The 16,529-nt window shown below is 41.9% G+C and overlaps 1 protein-coding gene across 2 annotated transcripts in view; it reads left to right on the forward strand.

The window, feature by feature from the left end:
- The window catches only part of MB21D2 (Mab-21 domain containing 2), a 109,657-nt gene extending 96,380 nt beyond the window's left edge, over nt 1–13,277 (forward strand). For both annotated transcript variants that reach the window (XM_059163127.1, XM_059163128.1), the window contains one exon: nt 12,007–13,277. In XM_059163127.1, coding sequence (XP_059019110.1) covers nt 12,007–13,271 — 1,265 coding nt within the window. In that variant the 3' untranslated portion in view covers nt 13,272–13,277. The remainder of the gene's footprint in view (nt 1–12,006) is intronic.
- The last annotated feature ends 3,252 nt before the right edge of the window (nt 13,278–16,529 follow it).

Consider the following 16,529-nt stretch of genomic DNA (forward strand, 5'->3'; position numbering starts at 1 on the left):
TGAAGTGTTTATGGGTGAAGTGGTATGGGATTTACTTTAAAATATGACAGAAAAAAAAAAAAAAGTGGGCATGAGTGGAACAGTGATGGCAACCATAATTGTTGAAGCTGGGTGTTGGCTACATGGTGATTTGTTGTTGTATTATCTCTACTCTTGTGTATGTTTGAAATTTTCAAAAGTAAACTAATTTTAAGGCCATCGCTAGCAAATGATGATTTTAAAATCCTCTAGAGGGGCCTTCTTTGTATACATTGGGATCATTTTGAGGTAATGTAGCAACTCTAAGTGTGCAGTATAGACCATAAACCTAGAGTCCAGTTTTAAGCCACAGTGTTGTATTTTCTTTTTCTTTTTTCTTTTCTTTTCTTTTTTTTTTTTTTTTTAAGATTTTCTTTATTTCTTTGACAGAGAGAGAGAGGGATCACAAGTAGGCAGAGAGGCAGGTGGGGGGCGGTGGGGGGCGGGGGAGCAGGATCCCCACCAAGCAGAGAGCCCAATGCGGGGTTTGATTCCAGGACCCTGGGATCATGACCTGAGCTGAAGGCAGAGGCTTAACCCACTGAGCCACCCAGGTGCCCCAGTGTTGTATTTTCTTAGGCTGCTGGGTCACAAGCAAGATATCATTTAGGCTCAGGGATACCATATGGTTTTTGGTGTTTGTTTTTTGGTGAGGGAGAGGGCTGTGTTTAGAGAAGGCACAGAATTCCTCATGTTTCTTTCCCCCTGGCTCTCAGTGTGTCTGAGCTTAGTTTTACCCAGAAAAGAGGGAAGCCTCCTATAGATACTGTGTCAGAGGAGAAGGATTTTCCTACTTCAGAACTCAGAACTAATGGCTTTGTGGTTATGATTTCCTTTGGTCATGACGCTCTCAGTGACTATCAATTGGGCTCCCCAACTAGTCATAGAAATTTAGGGGATTTGACTTTAAAATGAAGGCTTCCTGTTAGATTAAAATATGTAGGTTGGACTATGCATCTAAATAGGTTGGAATGTTCTCAGAGTTTGTCCTGGGGTCCTCAAAGAATGCCATGGATGTTGTTGTGAAGAAAATACTTGTGGGATACTCTCTGAAGATGGTCTAAGAGTTAAAGTGTGCAACACATATACGTGCGTGCACACGTAGCTAGGTGTTACAGCACTGGATGGCTTTTTTTTTTTTTTTTTTTTTTTTGACAGAGAGAGATCACAAATAGGTAGAGAGGCAGGCAGAGAGAGGAGGAAGCAGGCTCCCTGCTGAGCAGAGAGCCCAATGCGGGACTCTATCCCAGGACCCTGAGATCATGACCTGAGCCGAAGGCAGCGGCTTAACCCACTGAGCCACCCAGGCGCCTCTGGCTTTTTTTTTTTTTTTAAGTCACTTTTAATCATGCCTTTCCTATGATCCATGACCCACTTTGTTCATATAACTCATTCCTCAGGGATGGCTAAAATCAGCTAATCATCTGCTTTGGAAATCATTTCATTCCAGAATAGAATCCATTTTATTTTTAGATAGAGAAATAAGCTTCCACTATTTCCTGTAGTGTTGTACATGGCGATTTTAAAGGCTTGAAGATATTAAATTGTTTGTTCTCTTAGAAGAGCACTCTTAGTGGTGGAAAGGGGCATAGGGTAATGAGAAGACTATGGAGTCAACTTGAATTTGGATCCCAGCTGGATTGTCATGACCACGAACAACTTATTTCACTCTTACTTATCCTGATTTTCTTGTCTGTAAAATGGGGCCAATATCATGTACTTGAAGAAGCCAAGAGCATTGGATGAGATAACAGATACAACATTCTGCCTAGAGGCCCCTGGGTGGCTCAGTGGATTAAAGCCTCTGCCTTCGGCTCAGGTCATGATCTCAGGTCCTGGGATCGAGCCCCACATCAGGGTCTCTGCTCAGCAGGGAACCTGCTTCCTCCTCTCTCTCTGCCTGTCTCTTCTCTGCCTACTTGTGATCTCTGTCAAATAAATAAATAAAATATTAAAAAAAAATTCTGCCTATGCCTTAATGCATCGTAGAGCTGATTCTCTGGGAGCCGTGCTTTGAAAAGGTGCTCTATAAAGTCAGTCCTTCCATTGCCCTTATGTGTTATTGCTAGTTTCGTGCTCTCCCCTTTTAACACTGGCAGAGGTCAGAGGATGTGATCACAGCTGGGCTGCAGGTTAAAAACAGATGAATAAACTCGGTGAGAGACCATAGCAGCATGGAGCATGATATGCGCCTTGGATTTGTTCTGGCCACTGTTTCTGGGGCCCCCATGGCATGGCCACAGGTGTCTTCAGGACTCTGTCATCATCTGTCCTCAGTACTAGCTTCCTCACATGTTTGTATTTTGGGTCTCCTGCTCCATCCCCCAAGATTCTGATTGATCATCCCTTGGGACAGGAAATGCCCACTTTCCACTGGCAGCATTGTCAGAAAACTCTAAGGTCTTTCACTGACATATGAGACAGAATATTTCTTTCTCTTTGTCTTCTGCTTCCTGGAATCCCACAGGTAAAGCCCATTTCTTTACCAGGACAACTCATCGAATATTTGAAGGCAGATCCTGTGGCCTTCTCGAATGTTCTATTCTTCAAGCTTAATAATATGCACTCCTCTTCCTCTTCTATGTTTTGGCTAGGACCTTTATTTGTTTCCTTAAGTGTTATTATCTCAGCTTATAATTATATGTTTATTAGCGTGTGATTATTTGATCAGTGTGAGAGCTGTTCACATGGCTCTTCAAATATTTCTGGCTCTCTACCTTCCCAGCCAGAGGTAGAATTGCACTTTCTCCCGTAAGGTGAGTGAGACCATGTGACTAGTTTGGGCCAGGGATTTATGAATGAAAATGATACCGGTATCCTTTTTTAGGCCGGAAATGAAAATTAGCTGCTGAAAATAGATTCTCCAGGGCTTTCTTTCTCTGCTCTAGAGTAACCGTGATGTTCTCTATCCACCTGGGTCCTGGATTAAGAAAAGAAGAGCCCCCGAGCCAACACCTGATGGTCACAAAGCCTGAATGAAAGAAGACTTTGTTGCTTTCTGCCACTGAGGCTTTAACTTTGTTTCTCAACATTAACTACCTCTCTCCTCACTGATACAGTTATATCGGGCTTTCTCGCTACATGATAAGCATTATGCAGTGAAGGCTGTGTGTTTCTCTTCACCAGCTAGCCTAGTTCTGGCTCAGAAGAGACACTAAGACTGTGGGCTGCGTGCATGAATAAATTAAACCTGAGTTTTGAATCCTATCGCCATCATTTCTGCCAGTTCCTGAACTTGGCTTACTTCATCATTTCTCTTCTAAAATGTAGACAGTCCTCTCCCCCAGTCCAACCCAGCTTTCCAGTTTCAGAGAAATTCAGTGGTTTCTCATAGCATAGATGACCTCAGAGGGAAAAGGAGTGCAAACTACCCCCATCGAGGATCGCAGGCAGAGGCGAGGGGGCTACAGCTGACTTGATTCTGAACATCATCGCAAGCTTATTCCTTCTTTTGCAGATCAGGAGAAAGGTGATATGGTCATCACTGAGGCGTTTCTGTGTCCGTAGATAGCCATTTAATACCGTATTGGCATTACACTTGTTTTCTACTGGCTGTTGTTTTTCTCTCTCAAGGATGAGCCTTCTAAAGTGAAGACTCCTTATAAATTGACAATATGTAGCTTTCAGGCCCCGTTGCAGCTGTGGGAAGCTGGCAGGTGGGACTAATAAGATGTCGCTTTGGGTTTTGCCATTAAGTTCTGATTGGCAGAAACCATGAGTTTTTAAACGACCTTAAGAACTAGAAAGGAAAAAAAGGCAAGACTTAGGAGATAGGGAAAATATATTGATAATGTGTGTTTTTGGGGTGTGTGTGTCTGTGCTTAGAACCCTCTTTATTGGCTGCCAAGTAGGTATCGGAGCACGTGCTGAGTAATTTAGTGTGCATTTTCATTTCTTATCCCTGTGACGACCCCACTAAAATCCGTTGTCATTCCCCAACTTCATTCCCCAGCGGAGTCACAGAGTGGGTTAATTATGTTGGTCATGGGTGGATCTGATTTGAACCCAGGCCTAACTCATACTCATTATGTTCAAAATAGCTTAGTAGACTTTGACAAATCTCACCAATTTTTAGAACTTTAACTTTTTTAAAAGAAAATAATGAAAAATTAAGCTTTTTTTCCACTCTGACTTTTTATTACTAAGTGATCTTATAGGTATGTGCTGACAGTATTTCATATTATATTGTGTGGCAAATTTTTGATCTCCAAGATAATGGTTATTGGGGCATTCATACACTCAACAAGCAGTTGCCTTCTGATCCCAAGATCTGTGTTAGTCACTGCAGTCATAAAACCTGACTCTGGAAGCTTATGGATGATCGACTGTGACTGTATCTTCCATTTGCTGAGCTTCTGTGCCAATTAGTGTGTCAAACGCTCTATATTGTTATCCTATTCAGGGGGGAAAACAACCCATGAGCAGGGCCCACTATTCAATATGCATAGAAAGTGCTAAAGGCCCTCCATGGGGGCCTGCAGATTATTTACTCTGCAGGGCACCCCTTCAGAAGGAACAAGAAAGGGCCGAAATCCGCCTGCCCTTTACTTGCCAAGCTGTGCGCCATGCCACACGATGGCACTCATCAGAGGAAGCCTCTAGAGGCTAGCAGCAGCCTGAGTGCAGCGAGGGGAGAGAATACTCTGTTCGTTTCACTTCCTCTAACATGTTTTGTACACTTTGCATGTGCTGGAAGCTTTAGACAGGTTTAGTTAAGTCTTCAGAATAAGTCTGTGGAATAGGTGCTGTTTGCTCTTCAGTTTTATAGGTGGTGGAGAAGGGGAAGAACATATGGGGAAAATGGGCGAAGTATCTACCATGTGCTTAGGCATTTCACATCAACTCCAAGTGGGCGGTTTTATGGTTTGTTTGTTCGTTTGTTTTAAATATATGATGAATTGGAAGCTCAAAGGTTAAATAACTTGTCTGGCTTACTTAATGACAAGGCCAGATTTAAACCCAAGCCTGTCTTACTCCAATGCTCTTGCACACATATCTGTATAGAAACAAGGAAGGAGCAAGCAAGAGAGACCATCTTGTGAAGAGTCATCTTTTGAATCAGACCTGTGACTATATGTATTTGGTCGATAGATCATTACCAGGGGTACCTGGGTGACTCATTTAGTTAAATGGCTGTCTTTGGCTCAGGCTCAGGTCATGATCTCAGCCTCCTGGAAATGGAGCCCCGCATCAGGCTCCCTGCTCAGCGGGGAGTCTGCCTGTTCCTCTCCCTCTGCCCTTACCCCTGTTTGTGTGCTCTCTCTCTCTCTGCTCCCTCTCTGTCAAATAAATAGATCTTTAAAAAAAAAAAAAAAAAGTGGGTCATTACCATACATGAGTTAATCAGTTTTCTGAAAGATTTAGATAATGTTACATGCAGTTGTCTCAGAAATTATGCCAAATAAAACGGGCTCTTTGCCTTAAGATTATTGTTAAAACTATTAATATTAATGATCATTCAGCAGGTTATTGAAAAAGCTGAGAACTTCATCGGAATCTTCCTTCTCTTCCATTTATTTTAGAATACTAATAGCTTCCTGCAAGACAGATAAGGTCTTTTCTCTTTATGATAACTGTGGATGCTTGGACCTGTTCTCCTGCTTGTCCAAGGTCACACACAGCTTTGACCCATGAAAGCACAAAGATGAAGCTTTGCCTTGAGACCCCCTGCTGGTTCCCTTTCAGACTCTTCTACATTTATGTCAAGTTCAGTTGTTGTCTTAAGGAAAGCAGTAGGTATATGCCATTCTGACCTTTGCAACAATTGTGGGAATAAGACAATGCTGTTAATCTCTGTCTAGGGCTGTGTGACCGTGAATGAGTTAGTTCTCCTTTCTCAACCTCAGATTTTTTACCTGCAAGGTGAGGGACTCTACATATATTTCTGGCCACAAAGAAGGAAAATACTAAAATCTTCCCCAAATAGGAGTCATTAAAAAATCCCATTGATTTGGTGCCTTTCTTAGAAGGTGGCCATGCCTACTTCTCAAGATGTCAATAAGCTTGACAAAAATAGTTATTTCTTTGAAGTATAAATCAGTTTTTATAGGAAAGTTTTATATTATTTATTAACAACCAATAGACTGTTCCCCAAGGAGATGTATCAGAGTCACAGAAGCACTTTGTCAGCATCATTCCACCCCATTCCCTTCCTACTGTTGAGTCACCGCTATAGTAAGGCACTGTCATTAGTGTGCCACATGGGTTTGGGTGGAAAAGATAACATTTTTTAATGAAAAGAATATTGTCAAGATACTTCGGCCTTTTTAAATAAAAAATCCTTGCTGTACATAGTCAAAGATACAGAGACAAGATTTATCTAATTCTGTAGCCTTAATAATGAGATATAAACATTTTAGTTCTTTGATCTATCTCTGCACCCCCAACATAGGTGACAGCTTTGTTTTGTTTTGTGTTTTTACGGAATCTGCACAAGTACCATTTCCTGTGTCTACTTAATATTTATTAAATTACACACACACACATACCTCCTGGAGAGAAGCTGTGAGTCTGGAAACCATACCTGATTCATATGTGCTTAACAATCTGGCATTATGGGCTTGAGTGATGGCAGCTTGTAATTTGAATTTGGTTGGATGTGATAAAGTTTTGTTCACTAGAATATAAGGGTGTCAGGACAAGAGTTCCATTTTTCACTTGATATTCTAAAGATAATCAGCAAAGGACTAAGTGGATGACATGGAAGTCGTTCCTTAAACGTGGTACCACAGTGTAAACAGAACCCAAGTCCCTCTGTCCCCTGCACCAGGGGAGGGACAATCACTGAGACATGGAGTGTGCAGCTAGGAAGGGGTCTCTTCAAGAGGCAGCTAGATGAGGAGGTTGGGGGGCAAGCCTTAAATCCACTTTCCCAGGGAGGAGGGGAAATGTGAGAGAGTCCAGGATTTCTTTCTTTTTTTTTTTTTTTTAAGATTTTATTTATTTATTTGACAGAGAGAGATCACAAGTAGGCAGAGAGGCAGGCAGAGAGAGAGGGGGAAGCAGGCTCCCCCACTGAGCAGAGAGCCTGATTCGGGGCTAGATCCCAGGACCGGAGCTGACCCTTAGCCCCCTGAGCCACTACAGGTGCCAGGATTTCTAAAGCCAAATGGAGAAGGCAGTGAGTAAAGGGGAGAGGAGCTATGGTGTGTCAGGAGGGGACAGAGGAAGTTACTGAGCAGGGGAGTGTTAACTTCCTTTCTTTGCACTGAAAGAGGAGGCCACTGACTGGTCTGGTTGGCTTTTTGATGAAATCTTGAGTCTCTGCAAAACAGTGAAACTAACACTTGGTTATCTTGGTGTCAGGCAAGAATATGAGGCTACAGAAATGTGGTGGCAGACAGCATTCCTGAGAACAAGCAGATTTGGGTAAAAGAGTTGCCACCTGGCTTATATGCCCTGTTAACTCATTAGTTACCTGTTTCACCAGTAATATTAAGGTCTTCTTAAGTAGAAACTACTAAATAAAGCAAAATCAAAGAATCCATTACAGGAGGGGAGACTGGGAGGCAGTTTTGTGTTTTTAAGAGCAAACATATGCCCTTGATTCCATGAAAAAGAAGAGACTCACCAGGGCAAGAAGCCATTTCTCAGGCTAACAAGGTCATTGTTATATATGATTCTTCCTTTTGTTCTCACAGTTTTGGATAAATTGCTAATAGCTAAACAGCCAGTCACTTGATGTCCCCCTCCTGTAATTACACAGAAATCCTTGGATCTGTTCTGAGAAGGCACTTGTTGGAACTGGTGCCTGTGTTCGGAGTATATGGTTGAATTTTTTTCTCTCCTCTGCCTTTTTCCCTCCAGCCCGTGGCTGTGTTTTAGTTGCGTGGCAACCCATCTGCCATGATAGCTGATGTCAGCTCATTTTCATTTAAACTTAGCCCAGAAAAGTTTTTCAAGAAGGGCATTTGAGTAGAATGCTGGGCAGGCTCTGGTTTGTGTTACCAAATCATTGGTGAAACTGCAGACTAATGGGCTTCGGCGGCCTAAAGGTAAATGTGGGTGTCACAGGGGATCAGCTTCCAGAAATACGTGGCCTTGGGGACTTTCTTTCTACCTTTTAGGAGCTTAGCAAAGAGCCTCAGTAATATTTTCTTTGCTGCAAAACTTCTTTCTGTCCTTTAAAGGAGTAGGTGTCCCAAATTAACCGAATTCCTGATAACAGAATTTAGCCACATACTTTCATGACTTCCGAAAGGAGGGACGACATTTTAACTAGGTGCAAAAGCCACATCTGGGAGGAAAAAGAATATTTTATTACCAGCAGGAGTGTTCTAGTGTATGTGCTAATTAGTGAAAAACATGTTAAAACTTCTTTAATCCAGTAGAGGGCAGAAGGGAGTTTTAGCTTTTCTTACCTATGATGATTCAAACCAAAATTGATAGTCCAAGGCAAAATCCAGCGGCATTTTTGTAAACAAATTCTACCCAGCCTGTTAATGTACAACTTATTCTGGTTGTCTAGACAAGTCCTTGCTAGTATGCTCAGAACTAGTTTGATCCTGTCTAGGACAAAATAGAATGTACAGAGTTTTGAATCATGGATACCTAAGAGGGAACAGTGGTTTGGTATCCAAATTATAACACCACTTCTAATTTATTCAGCTCTTACTTATTAATCATAACACATTTCAACATGGTTCCTATGTGTATTTATGGCACCAAGTGCTAAAATTTAAACATATTTGAATGAATGATGAATAAATTATTTCATTATTAAACGTTTATCTTTGAAAGTAACTACCTGCCTGTGAACTTATAATATTGTGAAAATGATTTTCCCAACCTACCCTGGATTCTGAGAACCAAATCTTATCTGTTCATAGCTATAGCTAAAACTCTGAGTGGTAAGATTTGTTACATCATAAAGATGAGGTGAATACTGAAACATGACAGTTGAGAAATGAATCTTGGGTTTGGTGCTTACCATAACTTTCAATCCTTGGTTACTAAATTTGGTTTTCGAAAACCACTTTTAAAAGGAAGATAAATTTTCCAAGCTGACTTACAGTGAAGGCTGTTTTTGCTTGGTTAGAACGTAGTGTCTTAGATTGGGTTCCTCAAGAAGCAGCCTTCGAATGGAGTTAGGATATTTATTTATTTATTTATTTTAGAAGATTTATTTATTTATTTGAGAGAGAGAGAGAGCATGCGCCCGCCCACCTCGCCCCACACCCCCCCACACATGCTTGAGTTGGTGGTGGGGAGGGGCAGAGAGAGATTCTCTTGAATCTCCGACTCCGGGCCCGAACCTACAACCCAGGAGATCATGACCTGAGCCGAAATCAAGAGTTGGGCACTCAACCGACTAAGCCACCCAAGTGCCCCTAGGATATTTATTAAGAAACCCCTCTAGGATCCGCCACTGTGGTAGAAAGTAGGGACCCAAAGCAGGATCAGGCAGAGGGAGAAGTCCAGTTCCTTTGCAGCCCACAGCCCCCCTGGAAACTCTGGATTTGAGTAATTCTTCAGAGTATCCTAAACCAGGGCATTCTCACATTGATGTGTACCCCCTACCCTTACCCCAAACACAGGACATCACTTTGGTTGAGCTGGCTCTTTGCAGCTAGTCCTTAAGGGATTACACTGACAGATTCCCAGCAGCTAAGACAGGAAGTCCTTTACTGGAAAGGAATCTGGGTGGCACAGCACAAGGCGTGTGAGAAACAGCCTCAAAAGTCCAGTACACTGAATTCTCTTTCTGACTAGTTGTGGATTCTCTTTTTATTTTTTTGACAGAGAGAGAGAGTGAGATCACAAGTAGGCAGAGAGGCAGGCAGAGAGAGGAGGAAGCAGGCTCCCTGCTGAGCAGAGAGCCTGATGTGGGACTCAAGCCCAGGACCCTGAGACAATGACCTGAGCCGAAGACAGAGGCTTAACCCAGGCTTAACCCAGGCTTCCTAGTTGTGGATTCTTTAAAGTTGGATAACTTTTTGATTGCGTTAAGACAAAAGTGATAGCTTGCTGTATGTCTGTCTATCTATACGTAAGGAAATGGTACTAAGTATGAATTTTTCATGGTTCATATGGTTTGGAAAACAGGATTGGAAAGAATGAAAAGAGCACATTTTTATTTCATTTGAGTATTAAATTCTGAAATAAAATGGTAGCACAAACACACATACAAGGCTTATTGATTTGCACTGGAGTTGTTCTATGAATAATAAACTATGTTGATTAAAAGTAATTGCAGTGAGTAAGGGAATTTTAGTTTGTGATAGCTCTTTGTAATTTTTGGAGAAAAGATTAAATTAAGTCGCAGAGAGAGCTGGCAGGGAGGGGACATTTGTTCATTAACGAATCAGTTATTTACATTTAGTCTAATTATTTCAGCTCTTCATGGGGAAGTCCCAGTAATTCCATCCTTTTCTCCCTTTGCCATCCAGTCACAGCTCCAGCTTTATGATACTGGTTGCAGAGCCCAATGCATGCTTAATACGGATTTGAGACATGGTCCGCACTCTTAGAGAGCTCAATTAACATCCAAAAATTACATTTTTTTATGTCACCACCAATCTTACCAGAAAACTATACCATTTGGGAAGATATTAAGCTCCTGCTGCAAGAGATGAGTTTTCGTAAAATTCAGCTTTTTTTTTTTTTTTTTAAATCTCCAGTTTTGTTTTGTCTTATCCCCCATTGGTAATAAATGTTTTAGTTGTTTTTGCAAAGACAGGCTAACTTTGTTCATTTTTAAATGAAAATGTCTACCAGATACCCAAGTCTGGATGCCCATAGTTGATCGGTTGTTCTTTAAAGTAAAAATGGTCTTCCGTGAACAGAGCCGCTAGCTTAGCCCACAGCTCCAAGACAGGCACATTTCTTGAAGACAGCTCTTGTATTTCAGTATGAGGCAAGAGTGCTCTATGGTCACTTCCCATTTTGTTGCACAGAACATTAGAAAGGTACTTCTAGAGTTGGGATTTAAGAAAAATTAACCCATTTTTCTTTTCCATGAGGGATTTTTATTCAATGTGGCTGAACTTTTTTTTTTTTTTTTTTTTAAATGCTGGTACATGTCAGCAGTAAGGAGTCCAGTGATTGCCACTGTGGTTTGGTGCCACTGTCTTCACAAATGCCGAGCACTGTGACCCACCATTTGCTTTTGTCCCATCAAGAGTCAGTTCAAGTGTCAAGACAGTAAACAAGGCAAATAATATGTTAGCGTTATTATGGGGAGAGTTGTGACCTCTCACATTCAGTGTCCATAGCCCACACGGAGAATCCCTGGGATAAAGGAAGGTTTAAGCAGGAAGAACCTAGGGGTGGGAGGCTGCATGGGCGAGAGATAGAAGAGCCTGGCTTTATATGATGGCAGCAGAGATGGAGAACAAGGAAGGAATGAGAAATGTCGCAGGGGTTATACAGATAAAATCTGGCAGTAGAAGCCAACAAAGACTCAAAGCTTACTGAGGTGTTTAGCCTGAGTGACCTAGTGGATGGCAATGCCACTAACCAAGGTAATGACTGGGGGAAGAAGAGCCCCAGTTTATGATTTAAAAAGATACTGCTGGGGCACCTGGGTGGCTCAGTGCATTAAAGCCTCTGCCTTAGCTCAGGTCATGATCTCAGGGTCCTGGGATCAAGCCCTGCCTCAGGCTTTCTGCTCAGCAGGGAGCCTGCTCCCCTTCCTCTCTCTCTGCCTGCCTCTCTGTCTACTTGTCGTCTCTGTCTGTCAAATAAATAAATAAAATCTTAAAATTAAAATAAAATAAAAATTAAAAAATTAAAAATTAAAAAAAAATTTAAAAGATACTGCTCTTGCCACAAGAGGAAAATGGATCATAATTCTCCCACTTGGTAAAGGATGCATTCTGTCACTGATGAGCAAGAACAATGTATGCTGCTGGCTGGACCCGTGCAACAAGATCTGACTTTATACTTCTAACAAACAGTGGGTCTTAGAAACTCAGCGTGTTCTGTGCTGATGCAAAGGACTCTGGTGTCTGTGTTTCCTCTAATAGTGTTTTCTTTTTCTGTTTCTAGGAATGGTGCAAAAGCTGGACCAAAAACTTCCAGTGGCCAATGAGTACCTGTTGCTCTCTGGGGGAGTCCGGGAAGGCGTGGTGGACCTGGACTTAGATGAGCTTAACGTGTATGCCCGAGGGACAGACTATGATATGGACTTCACTCTTCTGGTGCCAGCCCTTAAGCTACATGACCGTAATCAGCCTGTGACACTCGATATGCGCCACTCAGCCCTGTGCCACTCTTGGCTGAGCCTCCGGCTCTTTGATGAGGGGACAATCAGTAAGTGGAAAGACTGCTGCACCATCGTGGATCACATCAATGGTGCCACCAATTACTTCTTCTCCCCAACCAAAGTGGCGGACTGGTTCTATGACTCCATCAGCATTGTCCTGTCAGAGATCCAGAAGAAACCCCAGCGAGGGATGCCCAAGGTGGAAAAGGTAGAAAAGAACGGGACCATCATCTCCATCATCCTGGGCGTGGGGAGCAGTCGCATGTTGTATGATATTGTCCCTGTGGTCTCTTTCAAAGGCTGGCCCGCTGTGGCCCAGAGCTGGCTCATGGAGAACCACTTTTGGGATGGGAAGATCACCGAGGAAGAGGTCATCAGTGGGTTTTACTTGGTGCCTGCTTGCTCCTACAAGGGCAAGAAGGACAATGAGTGGCGGCTGTCCTTCGCCAGGAGCGAGGTACAGCTGAAGAAATGCATCTCTGGTAGCCTCATGCAGGCCTACCAGGCCTGCAAAGCCATCATCATTAAACTCCTGTCCCGGCCCAAGGCGATCAGCCCCTATCACCTGCGGAGCATGATGCTTTGGGCCTGTGACAGACTTCCTGCTAACTACTTGGCCCAAGAAGACTATGCAGCCCACTTTTTGCTGGGACTCATTGATGACCTACAACACTGTCTGGTCAACAAGATGTGCCCCAATTATTTCATCCCTCAGTGCAACATGCTGGAGCACCTGTCGGAGGAGACCGTGATGCTCCACGCGCGGAAGCTCTCCTCCGTGCGCTCAGACCCGGCCGAGCACCTGCGCACCGCCATCGAGCACGTCAAGGCGGCCAACCGGCTGACGCTGGAGCTGCAGAGGCGGGGGAGCACCACCAGCATCCCCTCCCCGCAGTCCGACGGAGGGGACCCCAACCAGCCCGACGACCGTTTGGCCAAAAAACTGCAGCAGCTGGTGACTGAGAACCCGGGGAAGTCCATCTCTGTCTTTATTAACCCTGATGATGTCACGAGGCCCCATTTCAGAATCGATGATAAATTTTTCTGAGCATTCTGCTGCCTTTTTTCTTTTTCTTTCTTTCTTTTTTTTTTTTTTTTTTCCTTTTCCCGGGTTCTAAAACTCTCATAATGTGTAGTGTGGTTTGTGATGCTGACTTGCCGTTTTTTACATATCCAGCCTAGATTGGATCTGTTAAGAACACGTTTTAAGTTTCCTGGTTCTGCAGGACGGTGCAGGCTCTGAAACAGTATATTACTATTTCATATTCTGCCTCTGATTTTGGTTGTTTACTCTTTGTAGTTATTGTCACATTGTTTTTGGTTCGGGTTTGTTTTGGGGTTTTTTGTTGTTGTTGTTGTTTTTTTTTTTTTTTTTTTTTTAAGGAGAACTTGAGCCATAGATGAAATGCCCATGAATTCTCTTGCTTTTTACTGTTTCATGCTTTGTGTAAATTTGTTAATGAGGGTAGGGCAACAGATACCTTTCTGATGCTTCAGGATGCTATTTTTTTTTTTTTCAATGAGCTTTCATCACTACAGATATTTGAGAATCATCTGAACCTGGAAACTACCTGGTATGTTAGCTGGATTTATTTCTTTTGACCAGCGACCAGAGTAGTTTCCCTCTTCCCACCAAACGATGTAGACTTTGAAAGTGATAATGCTACCAGTTGTGTTTTGGAGCAACTTCATTGAATGTAATTTTCCTCAGATCAGAACTTTGGATGGTTTGGAGGCTGTGTTTGACAACTCTCCAAACAGAATTAAGGTTTCCAAATGGTAGTTTTAGTGTGTGTAATTATTTGAAGCCTTATTTAAATCCTATGAAAGAACATACCATTATAATTGTTATTTGCACTAATGAAATCTCGGCCATTGTCAGAGTTTCCAATGTAGGTGTTTCAATATAAATTGACATCCACTGTTGAAATGCTATCTTTTTTTTTTTTTTTAAGCCCATTTTTCTCAATCAATAGAAGGATTATTTGCATTTGTTTTGTTCTCCTTTAATTGTGGGGTCCTGTTTTTTGCCCTCTTTGATATTCCTGGTTCCTGTCTCACTGAGAGAGGTTTGCAAAGCTTTACACCTGCTAAATGACCATCTGAAGCCGGAGAAAATACATACTTGATAGAGTAGTTGTCTTTGTATGTACTGCTTTGGGGGTTATAGAGGTAAGCTTTTTTTGTAACGTCTCTTTGCTTCTACTGGGAGTTGTGGGGAAAACTGGCAGAAAGAATTTATAATCCCCAACAGAAGATAGCATGCCTATTCAAAAGCAGGTGTTCTACAGAGCAGGAGCGAGGGCATATCTGTGAGTGGTAGCTTCGTGTAGAGGTGTCTTCTCTTCATGAGTGAAGTCGTTTGCCATGTTTAGGTGCCGCAAGGCATTGGCTCCTTGTTCTGGTATGGACTCATGGCAAACGGTGGTGTTTGAGAGGTCAGGGGCCCTGCTGATGTCTCAAAGGATGACCATGATATCTACTATTGGAAAGGTCAAGCAACATTTTGGATTTGATCTCGAATGTCCAGACTCACAGGTTGGAATTTGGCCAATTGAAATCCGGCATATGCGGTCTTGGGTTTTTGCATGGGAATTAATGTAATGCTTATAACTGAAAATGAAGTCATTCAACCATCTTAAGTCAAACACAAAATAATAAAAGAAACATACTGGCCTTGGAATTTTGTTGTTGTTGCTGTTGTTAGTTTGTGATCCAGAAACTATTTTCTTGTTAGTGAAACCAATAATCATTTTCAGTAAATACAACGCTGGGTTTGCTGTTGTCTTTCAGTAGCATCCAGTATTATTTGTAGTGAACCTCCAGTATTCCTTTGTCCATTTCCCCAGTTTTCCTCCGAGTATCTACCTATCCTCCACATGATCTATGTCCTTCTCATGAAATGACTCCATTCCCAGAGACGTGGTATGAACTGATTGACATAACCATTTCCTTAGCCACAGTGATTAGCTAGGGATTCATCATATAACATGAGCTGTTCCGGTCAGGGACGTGCTCAGGATTCTGGCTTGGAATGCTGGGGAAGATGCAGGCCTCTGGATGTGGAAGACGAAGCACTTGGCCTCTGTCACCCTGAGATCAATCTTGACTGGAGCCAGCGTGAGGATGAAACTGACATTGTGTGATACTGTGGAGAGAAGAGAAAGAAAACCATGAGCCATAAGACACACCCCATACTGAATTTTCTTATTAAATGAGTCAACATTTAGTTCTTTTAGCCAGTTTAAATTTGGTCCAACTCATCAAAGTATTTAAACTGACATACCAAACCATTTCAGTTGCTGTGTGTCTCTTTTCTTTCTGTGGATAGGTATCAGGAATGTCTATCTAATTTATCTAAACACTGGTTTATGCTATCTGATTTAATTAAGTCCAAAGAGTATCACAGCCTCGTAACTAGTAAATATGCATCTGGAAGAGACTGTTAAAATTTATTATACTTTGACCATTACATTACACTTCCTTGATTAAAAGAAACTGTTATTAACCACTAAGGTAGCAAGCATATTCAAAGGCATTGGTTCCCTTTAATGTCCCTGTAAACCGCCATAACTGTGCTTTGAATTGGCCTCTCAAATACAATTAACAACATCTACGATATTTTAGATGCTGTGTTTGCAGACACAATTTCATTTCAGGTGTGATAAAAACCTAGTTTCAATGATCCTTTTGGCATGTTTTTCTTTTTGCTATGTCTAGTCCTAGTAAGAACACTTTCTCCAAGGTATTGGATAAATGTCATTAAAAAAAAAGTTCAGTAATTTTTTTTTTTTAATTAGAGAGAAAGGGGAGGGGCAGAGGGAGAGTGACAGATCATGACCTGAGCCAAAATCAAGGGTCAGACGCTTAACCAACAGAGCCACCCAAGTGCCCCCTGAGATCTAGTAATTTTAAAACTTAAATATTTTTTAGTTTCTGGAATTTTCCATCAGCACCATAAATCTAAGACTCAGGTCAGACATTGTTGAAGAATGGATAGAAATGGAATGTAGTCAGGTACCCTTTCCTGTCTGAAACTTAGTAAATCATTGAATTACTAACCAACTCTCTTTCTGAAGCCCAGAAGATTGGTTAAAATCACTTCTGTTTCAAGTGCAATAGAAAATACATTAAGATGAATCATAACTTCAACATAGCTTATAACTGATTTTTTTGGTTGTGGGAATTTACAAGCTGAAACTCAATAGTATTTTAATTCCCTAATGAGATCTGGTTTCACATATTCCAAAAGTAGGTTATTTTCTAACCTTTGCCTTTCTAATTTGAACATGGATGATCCAAAGAT

The sequence above is a fragment of the Mustela lutreola genome, chromosome 2 (assembly GCF_030435805.1).
Source record: "Mustela lutreola isolate mMusLut2 chromosome 2, mMusLut2.pri, whole genome shotgun sequence".
NCBI classification, from domain to species: Eukaryota; Metazoa; Chordata; class Mammalia; order Carnivora; family Mustelidae; genus Mustela; species Mustela lutreola.